Raw genomic sequence first — 20,793 nt, 5'->3', positions numbered from 1 at the left:
ATGAGCTTAATTTTATAAGGCAATGTGCAAAGGCACTGATGATTTTTACATTTGTAAGTACCTGGTCATTGACGAGCATCTCTTCAATTTCTTCTTCACCTAAGTTTTGTTGCATGATGAAACGTAAGCATTCAAAAAAAGCTGATATTACTGCTGAACATTCTGAAAAGCTGGTTTTTATTCTTTCTGTTGATAGCCTAAGAAATAATAAATAACTATGGCTTATTCTTTCACAAAAAAGAAAATACGCAACTCAGAAACACCAAAATAAAGACATAGATCATACCAAAAGAAGAGAGTTTTTTACAGTATAATTCTTAAAATGAAAACTAAGAACAATAAGAACTTGAAGTGTGAAAAAAGCACAATTTCAAATACGTCAACAAAAGAGAATACACAACTATTTTCTATTCAGAAACAAATCCACCTCCAAATTTTAAAGACAGGACTTAAATAAAGATAATAATGTAGTAAAAAATAATTTTTTTTTAAATTTTATTTATTTGACAGAGAGAGAGATCACAAGTAGGCAGAGAGGCAGGCAGAGAGAGAGAGGAGGAAGCAGGCTCCCTGCTGAGCAGAGAGCCCGATGTGGGGCTCGATCCCAGGACTCTGGGACCATGACCTGAGCCGAAGGCAGAGGCTTAAACCACTGAGCCACCCAGGCACCCCGTAAAAAATAATTTTGTAATCATTTAAAAAAACTGAGTATATTTTACTAGATAAAACTGAGTATCTTTTATTAAGTTCAACAAGTACAGTGAAATTTTTGTTTTAATTATGACTTTAAATAGCTATCATATTTAAGTTTATGGAAGTTACAAACTCTTCAGAGGTTCATTTTTTTCCATTTGGGCATTTGTATGTATCACAACATACCAAAAAATGACATTTTAAAAATGGTCTATGTCCATCTAAGGTCTTAATATATTCATTGCACTTTCTACTGTGTATTACCACCGAAGCCTTAAAAGTACCCAAGAAAAGCATTCCAATTGTAATTCTCTGAAAACTTTAATAAAAGTGTTTAATGAAGAGCAAAACAATATGGAGAAAATTTAAGTAAGACAATAATGAGTATGTCATCCTATCCATGTATGCAAACAAGAAAAATCTCTTGTTTTAACAATCAAGAAATTTAAACTTCTTACCCTGCAACAACAGAGGTGAGGAAATTTTTGAAGAAATCCAACTTTGGATCTGTAATGGTCTGAGGAAGTTTGCTGATAAATGGCAAAAGATAAGGATATATGACAGTAGCCAGACCCCGACCACCCTCACGAACCACAGCTGACAGCTTCGGAAACACACTTTTTTTTGCATTTACGTGAAGCCAACAGTCCTAACAAAGGAAATATTATATTAATAATTAGAGATCATAGAATACTTTTCCCAATTAGGAGACAAACGGGCTCTCAGAAGTATTAATCATGTATTCTACTTAGGCTAAAATCTCTTAACACTAAAACTAAAACAATTTAAACTAAAACTCAGAAACTTTAATAAATTTATTACATATAGAAATCATATACCCCACATGCTTAGGACAGAACTGATCAGAAATAATTAACTTAAAAGACTTCTATAAAAGCCGTTCTATAAAACGGGCAGCAGTATTCAATCTTAAATATAAGATTCAGATATACTGACTTGACTGGACGACATAAGGTTTAAAGAATAATTGATACTGGCTAAACAAAAAAGTACAATAAAAACTCAATGCCATTTTATAATCAGTTTAAAGATTTATACCAAGTTTCGGATTAAGTATTTTATTTCTAAGAAAGCATTTTTTTCCCAGTAAGTTTTAGATAGTATAATTCGATAGGCTCTCTCTCACACATATCTAAGGCTTCTAAAATATAAACTTCTAAGACAACAAATACTCCCCATGTATTAAATGTACCTCTGTTACACACCTCAATAGTTGTGAGTGTATAAAGTACAGCTTCCCAGAGAGCTGGGCACACAATGGGATCACTGTCATCAATGCTAAGCAGAACAGATGGGCTCACTTTAGATGCTTCCTCTTTCATCAACTGTGGAATACGCTGGCACAAAGCAGAAACTAACTCAAAATAAGCTGAGCGGATCTAAAACAAAAAAATGAAAAGCTGGATTAAATCAAAGCCTAACAGACCTAAAACGAAATTTTTTACTTAATAGCTGATAGTTTATTCATACTAGCCCTCTCATTAATAAAACTAAAAAGACTACAAAAAACATTTTAAAGTCTTCCATAGAGTATGGGGGCTGAAAAGACATTAGAAATTACCACATAAAAGGGAAGGCAGAAAGAATTCAACCTTCTATTTCTTTGGCTGAAGCAAACACAGATCCTCTCCAGTAGCTGAGGCCTTCAGCTGGGGCCTCATATTATTCCTATTGATGCACAAGGCTACGAGGCTGCACAAAGTTAAACACATCCAAACAAACAAAAACTAAGAAACCATGAGCCACTATCAACAGAAACAAAAGATGACACAGAGATCTGAGACTTTAAATCTTAGAATTATCAGTTATAAATTCCTTATCAACAATTTTTATTATATTCAAAGAAATAAAGGTTTAAAGAAATCTGAAAGGAAAAAGGATCTCAGAAAAAGCACAGCAAATGTGAAAAAGAATGAAGCACAATTTCTAAACTAGAAATAAACAGGCAGAAAGAAATACAGATACATGATAGAAAGATTAGAACTCAATTCACAGTTTAAGAACAGATAATGAGAAATAAAGAGCAAAAGAAATTATCCACCAAGTAGCACAGAAAGAGAAAAAAAGATGAAAAACAGCAAGGACAACATAAGACACAGAGGATAAAGAAGGTTTAATATATATTAAATCAGAATCCCAAAGCGAGAGGAGAGAATGAAGCAACAGAAATATCTGAAGAGCTTAATAGCTGAGCATTCTGTAGAGCCAATGAAATACACCAATCTACAGCTCAAGAAATCCAAAAAATCCCAAGCAGCATACATAGGAAAAAAAGCCACAACAAGACACATAATGGTGCAACTACAAAAAAACAAAAGCCAAAACAAAGAATAAACCTTAAAAGTGGCCAGAGGAAAAAGACAAACTACCTTCAAAGGAAGGACTGTAAGACTGACATCTAACTTCAATAGCAACAATATTAAGTCAGAATACAGTGGAATATCTTCAACAAAAAACAACTGCCTGTATTTAATCCTGTACCCAATAAAAATTTATGTCAATGAGAGTAAAGGGGTGCCTAGCTGGTTCAGTTGGTAAAGCACGAGACTCTTGATCTCAGGGTTGTAGGTTTGAGCCCCACATTTTGTGGAGATTACTTGAAAAAATAAAACCTTAAAAAAAAAAAGGAATGAAAATGAAACAAAAATATCTGATAGAAGAAAGAAAATGATTTCATCATTGTCGTATAAAATCAAGACATGTTCTTGTGTTCTACATACATGTTCTACATATAAGGCAGATGATCCCAGATGGAAGGTAAGAGATGAAAAAAGGAATAAAGAGCAAACAAAGCAACAAATATGTAGGTAAATCTAAATGAAGATTCAATGTATACTAATAATATTTTCCAGGATTAGAAAAATACACATACATACATACTTAACCCCATAAAGCACTTTATTTCTGTATATTTTATATAAAATACTACCAAATCAATGTTAGCAATGTACTTAAAAAGATAAATATATAGCATGACTAAGTTTCTCTCTTAAATGCTAGGCTAGAAAATTATATGATCATTTAAACATATCAGAAAAAGCAATCAAGGAAACTTGATCATTAATTTATGACAGAACTACTCAGCAAATTAAGAATAAAAAGGAAATTTTAAACCTTATAAAATCTAGAAAGCATCATACTCAAAATATTAAGAGTCTACAACTATTTCTTTAAAGTTAGAAACAAGAAAAGCATGCCAGCTATCACTTCTATTCAACTAGAAGACCTAATTAATACAAAGAGACAAGGGGAAAAAAAGAATTGGAAAGTAACCCAAATAAGTAACTATAGTCATAGCAAAATAACAGGCTATGAAAAATATTCAAAAAGATCTAAACACTGGCTATTAGAACTAATAAGAGTTTGAGAGAGTTGCTGAATATAAAATTAACATACAAAAGTATAAAATACCTACATCAGTACAAACAAAATACAAAAATGCAATAAAAATGTAATAAAAAACATCCCATATTTCACAATAGCACCAAAAACTATAAACTTGTTCAGGATAGAACACACTATAAAATATTATTTTAGGATGAAAAGGGCCTAACATAGCCTAAAATTTTTTGAAAAAAAAAAAAAAAAAAAAAAAGTTGGAGAGTTTCTAAACTTATTACAAAATAACAATAATCGAGAGAGTGTGGTATTGGTGTAAGGATAAACATATAAATAAATGGAACAGAATAGAGTCTAAAATTAAGATCCAAGATATACGGTCAACTGAATTTTTACAAAGGTGCCAGAATAAGGATAAGACAGTCTTTCAGGGGCACCTGGGTGGCTCAGTGGGTTAAAGCCTCTGCCTTCGGCTCAGGTCATGATCCCAGGGTCCTGGGATCAGGCCCCACATCGGGCTCTCTGCTCCATGGGGAGCCTGCTTCCTCCTCTCTCTTTATCTCTGCCGGCCTCGCTGCCTACTTGTGATCTCTGTCAAATAAATAAATAAAATCTTAAAAAAAAAAAAAAGACAGTCTTTCAACTTTCAGGATAATTCTATGTAAAAAGTTAACATGGGGATGTGGAAGGTTCAGTTGGTGACTCTGCCTTCAGCTCGGTCACGATCGCAGGGCGGTGGGATTGAGCCCTACATCAGGCTCCCTACTCAGTGGGGAATCTGTTTCTCCCTCTCCCTCTCTTGCCTCCTCATGCTCTCTCTTTCTCTCTCTCTTGCTCAAATAAATAAAATCTTTTAAAAAATTAATTTGATTCTCACCACTATGTGACACACAAAAATTAATTCTAAATGAACCTAAACTATAAAATTTCTAGAATAAAATAGAGAAATCTTTGCAACCTTGGGGTAGGCAAAGATTTTAGATAAGAAATCAAAAGCAAGAATCATAAAAGAAAAAAATGATAAAGTGGACTTCACAAAAATTAAAACCTACTCTCTAAAAACATTAAGAAAATGAGAAGTTAAGCCACAGACTAGAAGAAAACATTCATGATTCTTTATCTGACAAAATGTTTGCATCCACAATACATAAAGCACATTCACAACTCAAAAATAAAAACCAAAAACTCAAGTTTTAACACGGGTAAAAGAGGGGTGCCTGGCTGGCTCAGTCGGTAGAGCATGCACTCTTGATCTCAGGTTTGAGTTCAAGCCCCATGTTGGGTGTGAAGCTTACTTTAAAATTTTTAAATAAAAATTTTTTTTTTTTTAAATGGGGTGCCTGGGTGGCTCAGTCAGTTAAGTGTCTGACTCTTGATTTTGGCTCAGGTCATGATCTCAGGGTCATCAGATGAAGCCCCATGTCAGCTCCATGCTGGGCATAGAGACTGGGATTCCCTCTCTCCCCCTCTCTTTCTGCCCTTCCCCCCACTGCTTGCTTGTGTGTGCACTCTCTTAAAAAAAAAAATACAAAAAGTCAGTAGAAACTTTAGAAATAAAAAATTAAAAAGTGAGAGAAAAGTTGGAACAAACACCTCAAAAAAGATACACAAATAGCCAAGAAACACATTAAAAGATGGTCAACATCATCAGCCATCAGTAAAACTCAAATTAAAATCACAATGAAAAATCTCTATCCCAGACTCAGTAAACATTTTCTTTAAAGAGCCAGACAGTAAGGGCATCAGTTTTGGCTCAGTTGTTGAGTGTCAGCCTTCAGCTCAGGTTATGATCCCAGAGTCCTGGGACCAAGGCCCACATGTGCTCCCTGCCGGGTGGGAGGCCTACTTCTCTCTCTCCCACTCCCCCTGCTTGTGTTCCCTCTCTCTGTCAAATAAATAAAAAATCCAAAAAAAAAAAAAAAAAGAGCCAGACAGGAAACAGCTTAGGCTTTGTAAGCCATCTAGTCTCTCTCCCAGCTACTTAACTCTGCTTTACTTGTATGAAAGCAGCCAAAGACAATACAGAGTACTATTTACAAAAAATAGATGTGCAGGATTTTGACACATGAGCTATATATATAGTTTACTAATCCCTGATCCCACATCCATGAGGATGGCTTAAATTAAAACAACTGACAATATTGCAATAAGGATACACTGCTGATGAAAGTGTATACAATCACTTCAGTCACCAGTTTGAAAACTTCCTACAAATTTAACATATATGTACTTATCAACCACTGATTTCTTTCCTTGCCCAAGAAAAATGAAAACCCATATCCACACAAAGACTACATGAAACTAAGCAATAAAAAGGAATGGACTACTGATACATGCAACAACAATGAATGAATCTTAAAACATTATACTGAGCAAAAGAAGCCAAAGAGTAATGTTTGTCTCCATTTATATGAAAACCCACAAAGACCAATAATCTGTCGTAACAGAAAGCAGATCATTGGTTGCCTAGAGTTACGGGGAGGATGACACATCATTTTATCTTTTTTTTAATGTTTTATATCTTGATTATAGTGTTTATATGGATATGTACATGTAGATGGGTATATACATTTGTCAAAACTTACCAAACTCTCTGCCTAAAATGGCCCCATTGTACTATGAGTAAACTATACCACAATAAAGTTGGTTTAAAAATTATTCTAGGAGAGGCGCCTGGGTGGCATTCGGCTTCAGTCATGACCTAAGGCTCATGAGATCGAGCCCCGGAGTGGGCTTCACGCTCAGCTTCAGATTCTCTGTCTCCCTCTCCCTTTGTTCCTCCCCAACTCCCCTTGCTTGCTCTTTCTCTAAAATACATAAATAAAATCCTAAATAAATATATTCTAGAATGTTTTTTAAATCCATGAATAATTTGAGAGATACACCAGATTCATCATAAAGAGAGCAACAGAGAGCAAGCCTCTCCAAATCATTCATTACAACTAATGAATTACATTCATTAGTTACAGTCATCTGCATTTTTAGAAGGGTTTTACCCATTTATTATTTTTTACTATTATTCAAGAACTGCTGACATACTAGGGATGTAGTTGAGTATAAAACTTGAAAAATGCAGATGTTGAAGGAATAGTAGGTATCTTGTGCTTTAATACTTTGTGGCAGGATTGTACTATGAACAGACTATGTACATCACAAAAAAAACTAAAAATGAACCAAAGTGAAAAGGATACGTTCCAGGCAGTATCTTTCTATTGTAACCTGTTATTTAAGGGAATACTAGTGATTTGTTCTAAATGGGAGTTAAAACTTGTTCCAAATTACTCTTCCTCAATATCCCATTGAGGAATTCAATAAATTTACTGAAATTTATATAGAAGAATGAAGTGGTTTGGTTTCGTTTTGTCTTTTTTAAGCAACCTCTAAACTCAACATGGGACTTGAACTCGTGACCTTGAGACCAAGAGTCATAAGCTGTACTGATTGAGCCAGCCAGGTGCCCTGGAAGAATAAAGTTCTAAAACAACTTGGTCAATCCTGAAGACAAGGATTTAAAAAAAGTGACTCATCTGACCACGTAGTATTAGGATATATCATAATGTCATGTTAACATATCATATTAAAAGGGAATGGATGCAAACTTCTGGTACTGGCATAAAAAAAAAAAAAAAAAAAAACAACTAATGGACCAGAAGATAAGGTTTAGAGATAAACCTATGAACATGTGGAAATTTAATGTACCACAATGGCAGGACCATAAATTTATTGGAAAAGAGTGAACAGTTTACTAGGTAATGTTGGGAAAACTGGCTCATTATACACGAAGAGAAAGGTAACTAACTAGATCTCTACCTAACACTGTATAAAAAGGTAGATTATTAATGGATTAAAGACTTCATATGAGAAGTAAAAATTATATCTATAAAAGATATAACTATTAAAAATAGTTTTTATGGCTTAAAGTGGAAAAGGCCTTTATATGCCAAAATCAGTGACTTTGATTACAAGAAAATCACAATTTCTTTCTAAAGAGAACATAGGAGGGAACCTGGGTGGTTCAGTCAGTTAATTGGCTGCCTTCAGCTCAGATCATGATCCCAGGACCCTGAGATCAAGCTCTGTATCAGGCTCCCTGCTCAGTGAAGGGTCTGCTTTTCCCTCTCCCTCAGCCTCTCCGCCTTCTTGTGCTTGTTGTCTCTCTCTCTAATAAAAAAATAAATATTTTAAAATTAATAAATAATAGGGGCGCCTGGGTGGCTCAGTGGGTTAGGCCTCTGCCTTCGGCTCGGGTCGTGATCCCAGGGGCCTGGGATCGAGTCCCGCATTGGGCTCTCTGCTCAGCAGGGAGCCTGCTTCTCCTCATTTCTCTCTCTGTCTGTCTCTCTGCCTATTTGTGATCTCTCTCTCTGTCAAATAAATAAATAAAATCTTTAAAAAAAAAAAAAGAAAATTAATAAATAATAAATAAAGACGGCCTAGGAAAGGTGACAAAATGGTAGATTACTTGCAACGCCTGAAAACGACAGAAGTATTTAGGATATACAAAGAGCTCTTCTTATAAAATAAGAAAACTTCAAAAGAAAGAGGAGAAGGATATACACAAGTAGTTTACAGAAGAAACACAAACATTTTAAAAGCTTACATAGAGATGCTAAAAGTCACCAGTCAGCAGAGTAATTATAATTACAACTATCATTTGAACTCCTGTTAGAAAAATTTTGGGGGGGGGGGGCTGAATGCTGCTCGGTTCTGGCTGGAATATAAGGACATATATAAGACTCATCATGCAATGAAAGTTGAGACTAATATTCAGGTGAACAATCTGGCATCACTTAAAAAAGTAAGTATGCATATACTCTTTGATTCAGCAATTCAGAAGTTAAGAGAATTTCAGAAAAAGAAATCCTTGCAGATCTGAAGGTGTATGAAGATGTTCACTGCCGCACTGTTTGTGAAGGCAGGGTGTTGGAGGCAATCAGGGTCTCCACCACTGAGAGAAGGCAGTGCGTGTAAAATGGAAGGGATGCAAATTCCTGAATACTACACAGTAGTTAGAAGGCACGGACCAAATACACATATAACAACATGATAGACTTAAAGTATTTTAGTGGGGCACCTGGGTGGCTCAGTGGGTTAAAGCCTCTGCCTTGGGCTCAGGTCATGATCCCAGGGTCCTGGGATCAAGCCCCACATCAGGCTCTCTGTTCAGCAGGGAGCCTGCTTCCTCCTCTCTCTCTACCTGCCTCTCTGCCTACTTGTGATCTCTGTCTGTCAAATAAATAAATAAATAAAAATCTTAAAAAAAAAATAAAATAAAGTATTTTAGTACTCTTTATTTTTCTTTTTTCTTTTCTTTTTTTTTTTTTTTTGGAGAGACAGAATCTTAAGCAGGCTCCATGTTTAAAGTTGAGCCCAACAAAAGGTTCAATCTCATGACCCTAAGATCATGACCTGAACCAAAATCAACAGTTAAGACACTTACCCAACTGAGCCACCCAGTACTTAAGAAGTACTAAGTAAGGGGTGCCTGGGTGGTCCCGTCGTTAAGTGTCTGCCTTCGGCTCAGGTCATGATCCCAGGGAACTGGGATGGAGACCCACATTGGAGTTCCTGACTATTTCTCCCTCTCCCACTCCCCCTGCTTGTATTCCCTCTCTCGCTGTCTTCTCTGTCAAATAAATGAATAAAATCTTTAAAAAAAAAAAGAACTACTAAATAAAAAATAAATAGAATGAAATATAATACCATTTATGTGAATTAAAAATACAAGCAAAAAGGCTGCGATGCGCCTAACAGATAAAATTCGTGTTAGATAAGCTTCATTCAGGTGGGACTTCTAGTGCTTTTGTCCATGAGTTCAATGTTAATGAATAAGCAATATATATTAAGATGTTTTTAAACATACATTAAACAAGGTTATATGTTGACCAATTGAGAAAAACGATGAGACCAAAGACTCGCAGGCATCTAATCTTGTATTTCCCCTAAGAGCAATGCTTCAGTATTCACTAATTCAATGTTCCTGGGTTCTTCATATAACCTAATTACCATTAATAACAAGCACCAACTTTCTATACAAAAGGACATACACTATGCACATCAGAATGGTTAGCTGGTAGAAGAGGAAGATGGAGAGGGAAGGAGAAACTAAAGAGAAAAAAATGCATTAAGTTAGAAGAGCCTCACACAAAACAATTTTGAAGCACCATGAACAGAGGAATAGGATAATATGGCTCAGAATCTGAGGTCTAAATAACTAAATAAAAAAGTGAAAATACAATAATATTGCAGTAAAAGAGGAATTCCGTCCAACCACGAAGATGTGTTCACAGAGTTTTAAACGCAAATAATATGCATAAAGCAAAAATATAAACAATATCAAAGTGGAAAAAAGGAATCACAGAAATGCTTACAATAAAAGATTAAGATACCTGAGGTATACTGTGTTTTCCGTACTTCCAAAACTTATTCTGTGATAAAAGAGACTTAAATTTCTCCTCCAGAGAATCAAGCTCATTATCAGGTAACAGGCAAAGCAGTTTTTTTAATGCCAATAAGGAACAAGTTACAACCCGATAGAATTTAGCTTCTCTTTCTTCCTCTGGAACCGTTCTTGATGTGATGTGAAAAGAAAATAAATATACATAAGGATTGAGAATAAGCCAAACTACATATTTGGCACTTCTATTTTAAATGTTTTATCATTAAAGAGCTACTGAAGTTGCTTTATTTCTACATTCTATCTCCCTGTGCCAACCTTCCTCCCTTAAAATACAAACATAAACAGAATTTTAATCACATATTTTCAACTATTACGAGGTCAAAGTAGATTAAAAGCTGTGGCTTGAAAAAAACTGCAAATATGCTGCTCTCAGTAGCAAAATGATTCTAGGAAGCGGGTATCAGTGCATCTAAGATTACTTCCCATTATGAACTTCTAATAGTTATTAGTACATAAAAGTAAATGGGACATTTTACTACTCTTTCAATAGAACTATCCATAGTTCTTAACTATTTTAACCAGACCTTAAAATGATTCCTGCTAGGACTATCAAAAGGTAAATGTGGGAAAAAATAAAAAATATCTCTTTGTAAAAGAATAAGACACATAACTTCCAGATAATTCCAATTAAACAACAGGACAACTTGCAAGTAAAAACACTTAAAACAGCACCTGACATATAGCATTATATTAAGTATTTCCAGCTCTACATTTACAAACCCTTTTTTAAAAAATGTGACCTTGAAATGGTCATTTTATTATTTATGAGCGAAAGAAATCCTTAACATGAGTTACACAGATAGAACATAACTTACTGTGGGTCACTGAGTGTATCAGGTGTTTCTTTTATAAGATGATCCTGCAGCACCTATAGTGGGGTGAAAATTCCATAGCCTTGAGATTTTATTGAACTGTCAATGGTGAACAGTCCAAGCATAAACCTTATCTGACCTTAAAGTGTTTACCCCTATCCTAAAAAAGTAGCAAATTAAGGAGCAAACTAAAAGATTTGAACTTTACCTAATTTTCTTTCCCTATCAATCCCCAAGCTTGACTGCTTTGGGGATAAAAAGGAGAGGGTACTTCTTCTGAACATCTCCAGTCCTGTCAAGAGGAATTTTCCCTTAAATATTCCTGGTCTCTTGCTCCTCCGTTCCTCTTCTACACAGCAGCTGAATTCCCGATGAGCAAGTCTGGGAGAGCAATTGGGTTGTTTTCTTCTCCCCCTCCTTGTGAGTGCCCCCCAGCTCACAGAGGAGACCCATGTTGTGCTCTGCTTCATCATGGAGGAAAGTCTAAGGCTCCATTCAAAGTGGGTAAGTCTGCCTACTTCCAGGGTGCAGACTAGGCAATCTACTGTTCTAGTACCCCTTTTATCAGCCAATAACAACAGGTAACATTTAGTTAGCTTTTCCACATGTTCAGTATTGCTTTGAACAATTTCATCCATTAATTAAATTAATCCTCAAAACTACACAATAAGGTAAAATTTCCACTTTAATAGATGAAGAAATGAAGGCACAGAAACTTGCCCAAGGTCACATGCAAAACTAATGGTGCATACCCAATGGTATGACTCAGAATCTATGTTCTTATGGACAGTATTATGTAATACCTATAAATCTGACATTTTGGTCTTCATTTGCCTAACTCTTCTCTACAAAATTGATTTTGAACTTGGGGAAGCTCACACTCAGTATCTGTATACATAACCAAGTAAAGGGAGAATAATGGAGGAAACAATCCACATATTCAGTGAACAGTTATCCATCCATAATAAAACCAAGAACAAAAAATCAACCAAATGAAAAACTATGAACAGCCAAATCAGTTGTCTCAAAATCCACTTTCTAAAACCCTTAGTGTTCCAACTCATCACACTTCACTCTCATAACACTTATCACTTTGATATTTTAAATAAAACAATGATTCTTGGGTTAGAGAACTCCCTTTGAGAATATGATTAAAGCTACAAACCCTGTCCCTAGAAAAACAAACTTGGTAAACCTGAAAAATAAAGAATGGAAGAACCAAGAACTTAAAAACGGAAACAGAACACACATGTGTATGTAGGAGAGGTGTTAGGTGGAAAGATATGTAAGGCTAATTTTATGGTCTTCTGAAGGGCAATTTATCACTATCTACAAAAATTTTACATGTTCTTATCCTTTGACCCAACATATGGTTACTATAAATTCCATCACTCCCACAGGGTATGAAGAGATCTATTCAAGGATTGTTCACTGAAGCAGTGTTTGTTATAATAAAAAACTGAGGGAAAACCTCAAATGTTTATTAATATAAAAGGAATTAAATAAACCATTGTACATCCATATCAGAAAGCCAAAAAAAAAAAAGAATGACATAGATTCATACACATGTACTGATACAGAAATGTGAGGAAAAATAAACTTAGATTTATTTTTTAGAATGTATTCTTTCTTCAGATTTTGTAACATAAAGCATAAACCTTTTAAGTACTATGACTAAGATTTATAAATTAAAGATGAAACATTTAAATAACTTATAAAGATTCAATCCAAAATGTTACTTATGTTAAAAATCAAAAATGGTCAATTTTGTTAAACACCATTTTTAAAAGGTCCTCTTCCATTAGAAATATTTCACTTACTTATTTTTTCACAAGGCCACATAAAGGAGTTATCATTATAATATGCCTTATATCCCTTAAATATTTGAGGAAAAAAACAGAGAACAGTTCTAAGAACTTACACTAGTAATTTCATCCTTACAAAATGCTATGGCTTCAGGTTGCTTGCTTGGAGGGAAAGCTGCTTCAAAGGCATCTTTTGCTGCAGATGCAGCTGGTGTGTAAGTATCACACTGAGCCATTAGCCAATAGCCCATTAAACTTTTTAAGTAAGGAGCCAAGTGTTTCTTCACTTTAAGAATAAGTTTTTCAAAAGCCTGCTGTGTGGCTTCTCGAACCCGGCGATCATGGTCCTATTGAAAATACAACATAGTTTAAAATAGCTCTAGTCCATAAAAATACAAATACAGACATTTCTGGATATGTTATGATGACCCATTAATAAGAATTCACCTATGGGCAGTGCTAAACTAAAATTATTAAGTTTAAAAATTATAAGAATTTAATTAATTTTTCCTTTTCCCCTTCTTGCATGAGATAAAAACTATTCAAGATAGACTCAAGATTAGGCACTGAATACTGAGCAAGTCACACTCACTCTTTTGCAGCAAAGATGCAAAGAAATAGTCAAATTTTACTATGACTAGAAAGTATCTAGGTAATTCTCTAGTAATTACCTAATTTCTGAAATCAGACTCCCAATATACTTTATACAACAAACATGATCTAATCTGCATAATACTGGCATAACATTTTATAATTTTCACCAAAAATGAACCATATAAATTTAACAGTCCCCATGACTTCAATCAAAAACTATAACAAAACAAACAAACAAACCTAGCATACGTTTTTGAATACTTACAAGTGAAATTTTACAGAAAATTCTTGGCCAGTATGGAAGGACTCCTTTCACAATTTCTGTGTCTCTCTCTGTACACATGGTTCCAAATTCCTGCATAGCCTAAAAATAAATTAGCAACATTACTAAGGACCAACAGCCACAATATTGGCTATTGATGACATTTATTCTGTTCCAGAAGCTTAGTCTATTTTATACAAGAGGAGAATACACTGCTTCTGTTTATGCCATATGGGACTAATCTGAAGAGTTCCTTCACAGCACGGAAATTTTCTTTTCTTTTTTTTTTTAAATAAAATGTATACAAATTAAAAACTCCATTTAATACTATATGGTCAAAATTATGTTCTGTGATGGGAAAACCATACACCCAGAATTCCAAAGTGGTTCAAATACGTACAGAACAACAAACTAATTTATAACCCAGAAGATAAAAGGTAAAAACTAAGCTTACGTCTGTGTGTCAGAAAAAAATACAACTGTAAAAGAACTTTTTAGTGATAAATCATTGCTCATTTTTCTTTACATAAAGTATACCAATGACATTTTGTTTTAACAAAAGGATTTTTCTTGATCATTTTTATGAAAAACACAAAACTTGCTTTTAATTTTGTCGTGACATCTTTCTTAGAAAGTTTCCGCAGCACCATTCGGAAATCAGAATCTACAAGACTGTCAATTTCTTCAGCTCCTTGAATAGCAGGAACATAGCCTAGGTCACTCTGAGATGTTCCAAAACCAATAAATCCAGGCACCGTTCCCTGTTCTTTGGCAAGCAGTTCTGCAGCTCGGCCACTGTTTGAAGGCTGATAAGAAAGTTGGGAAAAAAAAAAAATCAGAGTACAGGAAGCATTTAAAATTTAACTTTATGTTCTTGTTCTTGACAATTCTCAAAGAGGAACAAGCTTTTATTTGATAACTTTTTTAAAAAAAGATTTTATTTATTTATTTATTTCAGAGAGTGAGAGAGTGAGAACACAAGTGGGGGGAGAGGGAGAGGAAAAAGCAAATGAGCCTGACATGGGACTGGATCCCAGGACCCTGGAATCAATCATGACCTGAGCCAAAGGCAGATGCTTAACCAACTGAACCACATAGGCACCCTTACTTGAGAACTTCTTATTTCCTAGCCTAAGATTTCATCTACTGCAATGTTCCCATTACCAAGAACCTATCAATAATAACCCTAGTGCTATTTCCTGGTCTGCTAAACATCAGAACAATGTTGGTTAAATTAGATACAATCCATTAGTGGCTCACGGTATCAACTTAATAGGTCATGACAGCATTTCCCAAAAAATGGAATAAAACTTTAAAACACAGAATGCCTCACATTTGGTAAGAATAAGTACTATTTTATAAAATTTTTAATTTCCAAATTAAATATACACACACACATATGTATACTATGTAATGATATAAAATTAATTCACACGTGACTTACATCTTTTCATTCATCCATTCAACAAATATTTATTAAACCACCACCATGGGACAAGTCTAATGACGGCTGTTTCTAAGATTAGGAGCTCCTTGAAGGTAGGTACACTCAGCTCCACATACACAGAGTTACCCTAACTTCTTTGAGCTATAATGGATACAAATTACATTACTATGGACATAAAATCAATTCAATGGTCAGCATATAAGACACAATCCTTTGAACCACAGTCAGTACTTTGTTAGATGGATACTCAATATAGTAGCTTTCTTGTATAAAAAGTTAAGGAGCTGGTTTTAACAACAAAAAAAATTTAAACTGCTGAAAGAATGTAGCATATTCATTGTCATCTAATAGAAAAATACCTCTGGGACGCCTGGGTCGCTCAGTTGGTTAAGCCTCTGAGTATTTGGTTTCAGCTCAGGTCATGATCTCAGGTGTTGTGAGACTGAGCACTGCATTGGACTCTATGCTCAGCATGGAATCAGCTTGAGAGTCTCTCTCTCTCCCTCTAGCCCTACACCTGCTCACATGCATTCTCTCTCTCTAAGATTTAAAATAAAACCTTAAAAGGGGGGAGGGGTGGCGCCTGGGTGGCTCAGCGAGTTAAACCTCTGCCTCCGGCTCAGGTCGTGGTCTCAGGGTCCTGGAATTGAGTCCCGCGTGGGGCTCTCTGCTCAGCAGGGAGCCTGCTTCCCCCTCTCTCTCTCTGCCTGCCTCTCTGCCTACTTATGATCTCTGTCTGTCAAATAAATAAATTAAATCTTTTAAAAATAAATAAATCGATAGATAGGTAAAATATAGTTACTGTTTCTTGTTACTTCCTCTACTGCATGTTCAATGCTTATACCCCCAGTTCAAGAATAAGAACCTTGATTCTATTTCTGGAAGTTAATTTTCTAATACTACACCTACATTCTTATGTGCTTGTCCTCTCAAAGTAGTAGAGGTAGCAATCCTAAGTCTACAGTTCAAAGGCCAAACTCAGGAAGACTTACAAGGTCTTTCCCCATCTGGCCTTAGCTTTCCCCAGGCCTATCTTCTGACACTCTTCTTCCCTTGTCACAGGTCCCCCTCTCTTCTCCCAATTTTGCTATCACCACTTATGCTCCAGTCCCAATTCAGTTTTCTGAATATGCTATGCCTTTCACAATCTGATCTTTGTGTAATCTTTTCTCTCCACCTGAAAACCTTTTCCTCCTTTTCACTGCCTGACAAACTCCTACTCATCCTTTAAAACACACTCTTGTTTTCACTGCTTGCCTCCTTCAGGTCAATTACCATTCTTTTTCTGTTCTCCCATCTTCTTTCTACTCATACCTATATTATAATTCTTTAATACATTATAATCATTTGCTTACTTATATGTCTATCAACAAATTAATAATTCAAAAATAAAAAACATCTATGATCTTTGAGTACATGGCATTCAGTACTCAAAGTCTTCTGCTGAATGAAAGAATGCTATTTTTTTTATTTTTTTAAGATTTTATTTATTCATTTGACAAAGAGAGAGAGAGAGGTCACAAGTAGACAGAGAGGCAGTGGGGGAGAGAGAGCGGGGGAAGCAGGCTCCCTGCTGAGCAGAGAGCCTGATGTTGGCCTTGATCCCAGGACCCTGAGACCATGACCTGAGCTGAAGGCAGAGGCTTAACCCACTGAGCCACCCAAGAATGCCATTCTTAAATTCAAATCTCAACTAAGCAACTTGCCCTTTCTCTAAGCCTTAGTACCACCATCTTTTTTTTTTTTTAATTTTATTTATTTATTTTTTGACAGAGAGAGACACAGTGAGGGAATATAGGCAGGGGGAGTCAGAAGAGGGAGAAGGGTTTCCTGTGGAGCAGGGAGCCTGAAGTGGGGCTCGGATCCCAAAATCCTGGAATCATGATCTGAGCCGAAGGCAGATGCCTACCAACTGAGCCACCCAGGTGCCCCAGTACCATCAACTTTAAAATGAAGAAATAGTAACTAAGTCATTACTTGGATTGTCAAAATTAAATGTAAATGTTTAAACCATTAAAACTGATTCCAGCAAGGATCACCAAAGGATGCTAAAACCATTAGGTGAAAGTTTGTGAGAAAAAAGATTGCTCCCAGTCTCAAAATACCACTCCCCATGTTATTTGTTAATAGCCGACAGAAAAAGATACCTTTATAATGGACATCACGGTAACCAATTGATTAAACAACACCAAAAATGGAACAAACAAGCAGCAATGTGCACCCTGATGCACTGATGATGTTTTATCATCTATGAAGCATTCCTATCAAAAACTGTTTACCTTGGGGGCGCCTGGGTGGCACAGTGGTTTGGGCTGCTGCCTTTGGCTCGGGTCATGATCTCAGGGTCCTGGGATCGAGCCCCACATCGGGCTCTCTGCTCCGCAGGAAGCCTGCTTCCCTCTCTCTCTCTCTCTCTGTCTCTCTGCCTGCCTCTCTGCCTACTGGTGATCTCTGTCTGTCAAATAAATAAATAAAATCTTTAAAAAAAAAAAAAACTGTTTACCTTGAATCTCCGCATAAGGAACAATCAGACAATTCTAAATTAAGCAAAAGTGCCCTACACTTTCCCAAATTGTCCGTCATAAAAAAACTGCCCCCAAAAGAAGAAGAAAAGGAAAAAAAAAAAGGGAAACTACCTAAAGCTAAATGGTTAAATGAATGGAATCACTCAGTCCTTCATTGTATCCTAGGTGTTTTTAAAAACGCTGTATCTAAAAACAAGTTATACAGAACATTATTGAGATGACTACAGAAATCTGAATACAATGTTACATATTATTAGACAATAGTACACTGAGGTTAAATTTTATGCATGTTGTAATTGTTCATGGTTATGAAAAAGAATTGCCTTTGTTTCAAATATATGTGTTGAAGGACTCAACAGTTAAATGTCATGATAGATGCAACAATTCTCATATGGTTCAGCAAAATACGTATATTTAGAGAAAGAAAACAAATGTGACCAGATATTAACAATTGATGGATCTAGGTAAAAAAACATATGGCTGGGGCGCCTGGGTGACTCAGTGGGTTAAAGCCTCTGCCTTTGGCTCAGGTCATGATCTCAGGGTCCTGGGATTGAGCACTGCATTGGGCTCTCTGCTCAGCAGGGAGCCTGCTTCCCTCTCTCTCTCTCTGCCTGCCTCTTTGCCTACTTGTGATCTCTGTCAAATAAATAAATAAAATCTTTTAAAAAAATATGGCTTGTCAGTCTAATATTTTTGCAACTTATCCTTATATTTGGAATATTAAAAAATTTTTTTAATTGTTTAAATAAGAAAATTAAACTTAACTGAGAATGCAAGTAAAGTGCTTAATGCAGTACCAGCACAAGGCAAGTTACTATTATTACAGTTGGTACTATAGGCCAAAAACAGATTAAGTGACAGATCTAACAAAATGTTGTACTGATATCACTAGAATTTGATCACAAACAGGAAAAATGCTTTCTCATAACATTGAACTGTGCCAAAACAAGCTAAATACTGTAAAAATAACATTATGATAATGTCCCTAATCATAAATTTAATCTACTTTGGGGTCTTCTTTAAACAAGTATTTAGGGGCACCTGGGTGGCTCAGTCGTAAGCCTCTACCTTCAGCTCTGGTCATGATACCAGGGTCCTGGGACAGAGTGCCCCCCCACCCCGCCCTGCGCTGGGCTCCCTGCTTAGTGGGGAGCCTGCATTTCCCTCTCCCTCTGCTGCTCCCCCTACATATGGCTTCTCTCTCTCTCTCTCAAACAAACAAACAAATAAAATCTTTTAAAAAACAGAGTATTTGGTGAGCTTCTACTATACACTAATCCTTGTTCTAGGCTCCTAGGACAATAGCCTTCATAAAACACCTGCCTTCTTAATACATCAGTGAAGCAAGGCAGTAAATGAAGACAGACTTAGTAAGTTACACAGTCTGTAAGAAGTCCTAAGTGCAAAAGAGTAAAATAAAGCAGGAAAAGAGCACAGGGAGTGCGATGGGGGCTATCATTTAAAATAGGAGGATCAGGACAGACCTCCCTGGGGTGTCTGAGGCAAAATTTGTAGCCGTCTAATAAAGAGCGTTAGGGAGCCTGCCAGGCAAGGTCAAGGCTCGGCGAGGAAGTCAGTGTGGCTGGATCGAGCCAGCGAGGAGGAAGCTGAAGATGGTGCCAGAGAAAGGAAGGGGCCAGAGGGTGACCACATACCATGTTTACCATCGTTTAGGGATCTGGCCTTTACCCCGAGGAATCTGGGGAGCCCCAGCAGGTTTCTGAGCAACGGAGCGACATGATCCGAAATGCCCTGCACACGAGGCTCACTTTCAATGCTTTCTACCCAACTCCCTTGTTCCCAGTGCCAGCCACCCCACCCCCGCCAGCCTGGCCAGGTAACCTTCCCACTGAAACGGATACTGAACCATTCCTTAATGGAAATTGTAGGATGTGTGCTCGGGTGGAGACAGCTCTGGCATGGGACATTTTTTCTCTCACAAACCCCCAATCTGCTCACAGACAACTCACCCCGTTCGTGGGGACGAACACACAACAGAGAGGTCACACTCGACACGCAAACACACGCCTCCCGACAGCCGCGCTCCACACGCCCTCTGGACGCGCGCGTGGTGCAGACAGCGGCTGCGACATGAGGCCTCCCCGGTCCGCCCAACCCCTCCGCACTCACCCTCAGGTTTCCCTTGGTCCGCTGCTTGTTCTTCCCGCCCATGGTCGCAGTCTCACCCGCACTCTCAGCCCGCAGCCCCCTGGTTGACACGGCCGGGCCACAACTTCCGGCCCCTATCGCCGGAAAAGGGCCGACTAGAGCGACTTCCCCGGCCCTCCCCTTCCGCCACCCACCCCGCCCTCCCACCGCCCCACTTCCGCTCCCGCCTCCCGCCGCGTCCTTCACCATCCGCCGCCGGAAACGTCACAACTAGAGCCCCGCCTTTATGAGTGACGTCATCCGTGCCCAATAAGAGGCCAAGCATGAGCCCTGAAGCTTCAAATCCTGTCTTTTCCAGCTTTCAAGGAACCGCATTTGTTCCTCTCTTAGCCGGTAGGAAATTAGGAAGATCCGTACTATGGCCATTTTCACGTAAAGGTAGTGGAAGAAGGACACGGTAGTGGCTGTGGAAACAGGGAAATGGTTGACGCAAAATGCAATCATTCTAATCACCTGGGCGTGTATTAGACATGCAGAGGGGCCCCAGATGGCGCACTTGGTTAAGCTACCACTCTTGATTTCAGCTCAGGTTCTGATCTGGGCATCTTGGAATTGAAGCCCGTCTCTGGCTCTGTGCTCTGTGCAGACAGCAACAGTGGGCTTCATGTTCTCTCACCCTTCCCCTTAACCCCTCCTCCTTGTGCGCGCTCTCCCTCTCTCAAA

General features: G+C 37.2%; 1 protein-coding gene across 3 annotated transcripts in view; it reads right to left on the bottom strand.

Annotated features, from left to right (window-relative positions):
- Positions 1 to 20,261, bottom strand: part of LTN1 (listerin E3 ubiquitin protein ligase 1) — a 69,482-nt gene extending 49,221 nt beyond the window's left edge. For all 3 annotated transcript variants that reach the window (XM_082706394.1, XM_082706392.1, XM_082706393.1), the window contains exons 1-9: positions 20,092 to 20,261; positions 14,589 to 14,792; positions 13,990 to 14,088; positions 13,247 to 13,477; positions 11,329 to 11,381; positions 10,443 to 10,623; positions 1,920 to 2,093; positions 1,152 to 1,342; positions 62 to 197 (exon numbers count right to left, since the gene is read on the bottom strand). In XM_082706394.1, coding sequence (XP_082562520.1) covers positions 62 to 197; positions 1,152 to 1,342; positions 1,920 to 2,093; positions 10,443 to 10,623; positions 11,329 to 11,381; positions 13,247 to 13,477; positions 13,990 to 14,088; positions 14,589 to 14,792; positions 20,092 to 20,133 — 1,311 coding nt within the window. In that variant the 5' untranslated portion in view covers positions 20,134 to 20,261. The remainder of the gene's footprint in view (positions 1 to 61; positions 198 to 1,151; positions 1,343 to 1,919; positions 2,094 to 10,442; positions 10,624 to 11,328; positions 11,382 to 13,246; positions 13,478 to 13,989; positions 14,089 to 14,588; positions 14,793 to 20,091) is intronic.
- Positions 20,262 to 20,793: the final 532 nt, after the last annotated feature.

This window comes from Mustela nivalis, assembly GCF_964662115.1.
Source record: "Mustela nivalis genome assembly, chromosome: 1".
NCBI lineage: Eukaryota > Metazoa > Chordata > Mammalia > Carnivora > Mustelidae > Mustela > Mustela nivalis.
This window is presented reverse-complemented; position numbering and strand designations above follow the sequence as displayed.